At 40.3% G+C, this 7,874-nt stretch overlaps 1 protein-coding gene across 1 annotated transcript in view; it reads right to left on the bottom strand.

Moving 5' to 3' along the window:
* The window catches only part of IDH1 (isocitrate dehydrogenase (NADP(+)) 1, cytosolic), a 25,984-nt gene that overhangs the window by 8,429 nt on the left and 9,681 nt on the right, over positions 1-7,874 (bottom strand). The window contains exons 5-6 of the mRNA XM_015814459.1: positions 4,607-4,784; positions 3,150-3,301 (exon numbers count right to left, since the gene is read on the bottom strand). Coding sequence (XP_015669945.1) covers positions 3,150-3,301; positions 4,607-4,784 — 330 coding nt within the window. The remainder of the gene's footprint in view (positions 1-3,149; positions 3,302-4,606; positions 4,785-7,874) is intronic.

Below are 7,874 nucleotides of genomic sequence, written 5' to 3'. Positions count from 1 at the left end.
TGCGCCTGCGCTCTTCACACGCCTCCTGCAGGGCACATTTGGTAAAGTTCGTGCATGCAGGCTGCCGCCAAGCACAGGGAGTAGCACAGCTAAGGAAAAGGGCAAAAAAAAAATGGCGGACGGAGTGGTTTGGCGACCCCCGTGAAATGGTCGTGCGACCCCAAATGGGGTCGCGACCCACAGGTTGAGAACCGCTGCCCTAGAGCCTATCAAATCTTCAAATGCAAGATGGTAGCAAGAGTTACAAAAATTGAAAATAACATTTAGAATTGTTTGTTCTTAATATTTCAAACTTCTAGGCCAGGGGTCCCCAAGCTATGGTCCACGGCCGGGCCATGGGCTCTTGGCCAGCGGGCTGCACAAATGGCTAGATAGTGCGCGCATGCGTGGGCGTGCATTTCTCCCCACTAGTGCCTGCGACCATTTGCGCATGTGCACGGGCGTGAACGGGAATGCTAGCATGGAGTGGATATCTGCAGCCCATTTGCGCATGGGCCACTAGCCCAGGTGGTTTGCGCAGCCCATTTGCGCATGCGCAAATGGGCCTCTAGCCGCTGTGGGGGTGCACGGCCATTCGTGCATGCACATGGTGCCAATGCATGCATGAATGGGGCGGTTAGTGCCGTGCCAGTGTGCGTGGCCCCATGCACGTGCACACACACCCCAATTCTGAAGCTGCTCTCCTTCCCGCCGGTCCTCAAGCCTGGAAAAGTTGGAGACCTCTGTTCTAGGCCATCCAGTTTCAACAATTCTGATTGGCTTATTTAAATTAAAAACTCAAACCCCAAACATATGGTGTCATCTAGAGACATCCCCCCTGCATGAACCTCACCCAAGGCAAGGGAAAGAGCCTGCCCTTTGGAATGAGGATCCCCCCTAAAATCCAGATAGATTCCAACTTTATGGCATTCTAGGGGGGTTTAAACGCCTGGATCTTCTAGATTTTGGATTGGAGTGGTTGTGACCCTTGCTGGGTATATGATTCCTATTCTATGTATTGATTGGATTTGCCATATGTGTAATGTTTTATGTTACTTATATATTGTCTACTATTTTGAGTGTCAGTCTTGAGTTGAATAGTACCTAAATTGAATGAATCAATACATTAAAAAATAACACTCTTTTAAAGGCTGCAAGATAGAAGCCACTGAATCTCCAGGGGATACTATTCCAGAAGGAAAGCACTACAATAGAAAAGGAGCAGATAAGTCCCAACCTCCTGGGTACGGCTCGGTGTACAGCTTAATTGATGGCATGAGGAGCAAGCTAACTCTACCAGATCTTCCAGGATTGGCAGAAAGTATTGGAAACAGTCGCTTAATAACCAGGCCTATGATCTGTAGGGCTTTCATGAATTGGAGGGCAGGAGGAAAGAAGAAAAGCAGCTATTGCCTTCCTATCTAGCTTTAGTCTTTGCAGAGTCATTTGGTTGGCCTTTGCTGGAAATAGTGCATTGAGCTGACTTAAAATACAAAACTAAAACTTAGCAAGGTGATTCCGTTTATAACCTGGAGCACTGGGAAACTACCAGAGGGCTGGAAAAGAGCTGAAGTAGTTCCCAGCTTCAAAAAAGGAAAAAAAAATGGAAACTACAGATCTATCAGCCTGACCTTAATACCTAGGAAGGTCTTGGAAAAGATAATCAAGCAACGAATCAGTAAAGACCTAGAGGCAAACAATGTCATTGCCAAAAGCCAACATGAGTTTGTCAAAAACAGATCATGCCACTCAAATCTTATTGCATTCTTTGACAAAATTAGTGGACCGGAGGAATGCTATGGATATAATTTACTTGGACTTCAGTAAGGCATTTGATAAAGTAGACCACAACCTACTATTTGATAAGATAGAAAAATGTGGGTTAGACAGTATCACCACCAGATGGATTCGTAGCTGGCTGACCGGCCATACTCAGAGTGTGGTCCTCAATGGAACTGCATCTACATGGAGGGAAGTATGTAGTGGGGTGCCCCAGGGCTCTGTTCTGGGCCCAGTGCTCTTCAACATCTTCATCAATGATTTGGGTGAGGGGATAGATGGGGAACTCATCAAATTTGCAGACAACACCAAGCTGGCAGGAATAGCCAATACTCCAGAAGATAGACTTAAGATAAAGAAGGATCTTGACAGACTTGAACATTGGGCGCTATCTAACAAAATGAAATTCAATGGTGAAAAAAGTAAGGTTCTACATTTAGGCAAGAAAAACCAAATGCACAGGTATAGTATAGGTGGTACCTTGCTCAGTAGTAGTAACTGTGAGAGGGATCTTGGAGTCCTAGTGGACAATCACTTAAATATGAGCCAGCAGTGTGCTGCAGCTGCCAAAAAAGCCAACACAGTGCTGGGCTGCATTAACAGAGGGATAGAATCAAGTTCACGTGAAGTGTTAATAGCACTTTACAATGCCTTGGTAAGGCCACGCTTGGAATACTGCATCCAGTTTTGGTCACCACGATGTAAAAAAGATGTTGAGACTTTAGAAAGAGTACAGAGAAGAGCAACAAAGATGATCAGGGGACTGGAGGCTAAAACATATAAGGAACGGTTGCTGGAATTGGGTATGCCTAGTTTAATGAAGAGAAGGACGAGAGATGACATGATAGCAGTGTTCCAGTATCTCAGGGGCTCCACAAAGAAGAGGGAGTCAAGCTATTCTCCAAAGCACCTGAAGGCAAGAAGCAACCGATGGAAACTAACCAAAGAAAGAAGCAACCTAGAACTAAGGAGAAATTTCCTGACAGTTAGAACAATTAATCAATGGAACAACCTGCCTTCAGAAGCTGTGAATGCTCCAACACTGGAGGTTTTTAAGAGACTAGACAGCCATTTGTCTGAAATGGTATAGGGCAGACATGTCAAACTCGCGATGTCATATGACGTCGCGTGACGTATTGGGACTGTTTTGCCATTGCCGGCAATGGGGTGGGCGCGGCTTCTGCATGATGCATCCAGCTGTTTGACACCCCTGATATAGGGTTTTCTGCCTGGGCAGGGGTTGGACTAGATGACTTCCAAGATCCCTTCCAACTTATTATTATTGTTGTTGTTGTTATATTTGTAGTTATTTGGTGCAAAACTATAGATCTGGCTGGCTGGTTATCATGCTATCAAAACACTTCTATAAACATTAGAGGCATTAAACATACCTTGGGCAACTGAGTCAGATTGCACATCACCATCATAGTTCTTGCATGCCCAGATAAATCCTCCCTCAGACTTTAGAGCTTGAGCCACCATATCATCAATCAGTCGATGCTCATACCAAATGTTTTTGGCATCAAACTTTGACTTGTACTCTCTGGAGGGGAAAGAAAACTGAATGTTACCTGTGTTTGTCAGAGGTCTGGCATATCTCATGCTTTCGAAAACCTTTCCATAAAAAGAAACTAAGAGAGGAACTTTAAATCCTTTCACTACAACATTTTCTTTTTGTATTTAATGTCATCTGAGAGGTGGGCATTTTATGTTTTGTGTTTTCCAATATAGTGAGAGTTGTTTTAAGCAACTAAGGACAGATTGGAAAAACAAGTTAGTTTAATTCACAAACTTTGTGAACCACTCATGCACAATAGCAAATATTCTGCCATCAACTTTGCTGCCCATCTTTCTTAATTCAACATTGTTTAATTTAAAAAGCACATAAACATTAATGTGAATATTTAGCCATTATTGTCACTGAGCATAGGTTGTAGAAATAGATTTATAGAAAACATCCTGATTTGCAAATTAATACCAAGCACAGCCAGCTTTCTGGAGGAAAAGGGGACACTTGAAATAAAGGAACTGGCATATAGAGGGAAGCAAAGAAATTATATTTGTATGTGCGTTTGTGTGCAATCAGGGAACTAAATGGGAGAGTTTAGGCACCCATGTATCTATAGCAGTGGTTCTCAACCTTTTTAATGCCGCGACCCCAACCGGTTGTAAGTCGAGGACTAAACCGGTCGTAAGTCGAGGACTACCCAACCGGTCGTATGTCGAGGACTTTCCCTGCCCGGGAGCGCTACGCATGCGTGGTTCCGCCTCCTGCGCCGGCCGAGGCGCAGCTGGCAAGCAGCAGAGACGGAGCAGGCCGACCACCAGCTGGCCCAGCCCAAGGGAGGTAAGGCACCCGCTGGAAAAGGGGGAAAAAATGGCGGACAAAAGAAATGGCGGACAGCCTTGCTTGGCGACCCCCATGAAATGGTCGATCGACCCCAAATGGGGTCCCGACCCACAGGTTGAGAACCACTGATCTATAGCATAGAGGATTTTTTTTAAAAAAAAAATGGGTTTGCTTATGAACAGTCCCCCAAAAGCAGTTTTCTTAATTTTATATTCGTAATCCCCTTCTATTCATAGTTTAATATGCATAATCAGTTCAATATCTTCTGCATGAAATTTTGAAGAAAACATTTTAAAAAAGCTTCTGAGAATAAAGTTTCAGACTCAGGAATTAATAATCCACTATGAAAGCTTACAAAAAATAGTACGGTTTTTCTAAGATGTATCCCTGCAAGTGAAAATACATAGTAAAACATTATTATTATTATTATTATTATTATTATTATTATTATTATTATTATTATTATTATTATTATTATTATTATTATTTAATTATTACTTGTCGTAGATGTCCTGAAAGATATCCTTAAAACGTCCATCGTATTTTTTCAAAATGGTGTTTTTGGTGCTCATGTAGAGAGGCCAGACTTTAGATAATGCCATCTGGAAAGAACTGTGGGCAAAGTCCTTGATGGATTGGTCAAGGTTATACATCCCCAGAGCCACACCTCCGCAGCCTGCATCACCGAAAAGAGAAGCACGAAGTGAAGAGGAAGTAACCAAAATTTTGCTTACTAAAAGCACAAGACTTTTTTCTTTCATATGAACAGTATTTTCAAGGGTTGAATGATAACCAATTCATGTCACTAGTCTATTGTACATTAGCTATCACAGATGAAAATTTCTTTTTGTCATGTAGCCATAAGGCTCCAAAAAGAAACAACAAGACTCTTTACTACATGTAATACCAAGTTGCTCACTGATGTTCATATCCATTATTATTATTAGTGTATGCATTATTACATTAGCCAGGAAAGTATAATGTATTGTATAATAATAGCTTGGCTGCCAATTTACCAGCTCTGTTGTAGGACATGTTCGCATGCTTCCCAAGGTGCACCACACAGAAGGCTGAACTGGCTTCGCACCAGAAAGACAGATGAGTGGCTCTTCCTGCAGCGTTATCCAAGGTTCCCCTCCCTTCCCGGAGCCACCTCATAAATAGGTGCCACAACTGGGAAGGTTGAGAGCTGGCCAGAATCTGACTGCCTGCGTGGAACACCAACTCGTCTCCCCACTGATGTGGTATCTATTTATCTACTTCTATAGAACATGTTTTCAAACTGTTAGGTGGACAGAAGCTGAGTTGAGTGACGGGAGCTCACCCCGACACGCAACCCTAGGACTCAAATCACTGGAACAGAGACCATCTCCAGTGTCATTAAGCCAATCAGCTACTGCGCCTCCCTTCATATCCACGATTCCAAGTCAGAGAGAATAAAACAAAAAGTGCAGAAATTAGAATTCACTTGCTTGTCATATGCAATCTTTTTAATTGGCTAAAGTTTGCAGCCAAGAAACAACGGGCCCCTCATTTTCTCTAAATCTGTAGCAAATTATGATGAAGTACATCTGAAACCTGTTGAACTCTCAAAAGGAATATGCCACTAATGAGCAGAATTAGAACTAATATGAAGAAAGGCAGGCCCATGTTGAGCAAAAACTGGTTTCCAAAATTATGCAGAACAAATCACACACTAAGCCAGGAATATCAGCTTAAAAAAAGGCTTACTGTATTCATGAACCAATTCCTATTTGGCGTGATAAACCTATACTGGATTTATTCATAATGCTACTGCCATTACAATGGTTGCAGCATCTTGTGGTCACATGATCGCTATTTACAACCTCAGATGGCTTCCAACAAACAAATTAGGGAAGCTGGTTAATGACCTCATGATTCATTTAACAACCATGTGATTTGCTTAACAACTATGATAAAATGTTCATAAAATAGGTCGTCACATAACTCGCTTAGCGATAAATATTCTGATCCCAATTATAGTTATGTCGAGAATTACATGTATTTGTAATGAAGATGGGAAGTTTCTGTCTCACACTTTCTCTTTATTATTTTTTTCCTTTCTATTTCTCTATTTCCCCCTTTTTTGCATCTTTTATTTTTTTCAGTTTGTATTAGTTTTTATTCTAATTATAATTTTTAATTAAATTACAATGAAATAAAATTAGTAAATTAATAACATCTACAAAGAAAAAAAACCTCTCCAAAATCTTCATAAAAATAGCAAAATCCAAAGGTAAAAACCCAGAAATGAACATTACTATAGCAATGGTAGCAGAATAACAATCAGTAATAACACTGGTCTATTGTACAGGAGTACTGTTAGAAACTATTAGGAATTACTACCTGGAAGCTGTTAAAATTATGGATGGCCTCTAATTGCCAAGTTGAAAAGCATGTAGTTACATTAGCTGGGAATGAAATACAAAGATATAGTATGCCTGGAGTTTTCAGCCACGCACCAGCCTGTACTTGTTACTCAGTACAAGTTGGCACACAGCATGCAACTGTTATTCAGGGCTCCAATGTAAAACAGTATACATACTATAGCAATTTTATTGGCTGTACCATAACCATCAGTTGTTCTTTATTTCTTAATGCATATTTTATTAAGTTGCACAGATATGAAACGTATGTCTATCAATTAATACAATCATATTCTGCTGATTAAGGGAAAATATATAGGAAATGTGAAAGGAATTTGGTTCACAGCCTATATACTGTAAATGAAGTGTCTTATTTATATAAAGACCAGTATGCAACAAAGCAATTATATTATTCCACACAAAGAATCTGTAGTATCTTTCACAATCAAAAATGCTCTTGGTCATCACCAATAAAAATAAGGAATCTAGTCACAATGTTATGGATAGGTGAGTGTCAGCCTTCAAACTGTTTTCAAACAAGATTTCTCAAGTTATTATTACTATTATACATATATCACCTTTGTAATATGATAAGTCCCCCTGAATGTTGGAAGTCTTCTCCTAAAGTACAATATTCAACTAGGTAAGTCAGTATTATGTTATCTATGTCCAACACTGGCCAAAACTGTGTAATTCAGAGAGGGGATTCAGAAATGGAAGACACAGAATTTCCTTGGATATCACAAGAGTACTCTCTGTTATCCAGGTTGTTATCCTCCTAAGCTGCAAAACGTATTACTAAGACCTTTGTAATTCAGGCATAAGATATGATAACACTTTCCATAAAGTATGTAAAATGTCAGATGTAAGGAATCTCAAGGCTACCTTTGTATTTCTTCCTATAATGCCTCACCCCCTTCCTATAATGCTCCATTTTTGACCTGTTTCTATAGAAATATACCTCTCTCACTTCAGAGATTCCTTATTTCAACATTTCAAAGGAACCTGAGTTCTCTATTTGTACCTCTTTACCCTAAGCATTTTCCAGATTTGTCTTTAAAACAACCTTTCCCAATCAATCTACTTTTAATGTATTTTAAAAACAGCTTTCACTATTTCCAATCCAAGATCAGGCTTGTTCAGAATTATGGGAATTGTAGTCCCGTACACTAGAAGATATATTGGGGAAGACTCTTTTAAAAGCACCTGGAAAGCCTGTGAATATATCTTTTACCAAGCATACATTAGAAGACTTCAGTATTTGCTTCTCTTTTCTTCTTTTTTTAAGTATAGGCACTGCAGAATTGATTATGAATTGTGTATATGAATTGTAGATAGGGTTGCCAGGTCTGCTTCCAAAAAATAGCAGACAAGCGCGG

Source organism: Protobothrops mucrosquamatus, unplaced genomic scaffold (assembly GCF_001527695.2).
Source record: "Protobothrops mucrosquamatus isolate PMUCROS unplaced genomic scaffold, P.Mucros_1.0 scaffold253, whole genome shotgun sequence".
Classification (NCBI taxonomy): Eukaryota; Metazoa; Chordata; class Lepidosauria; order Squamata; family Viperidae; genus Protobothrops; species Protobothrops mucrosquamatus.
The sequence above is the reverse complement of the archived record's forward strand: the minus strand, read 5'-3'. Positions and strand labels throughout refer to the sequence as shown.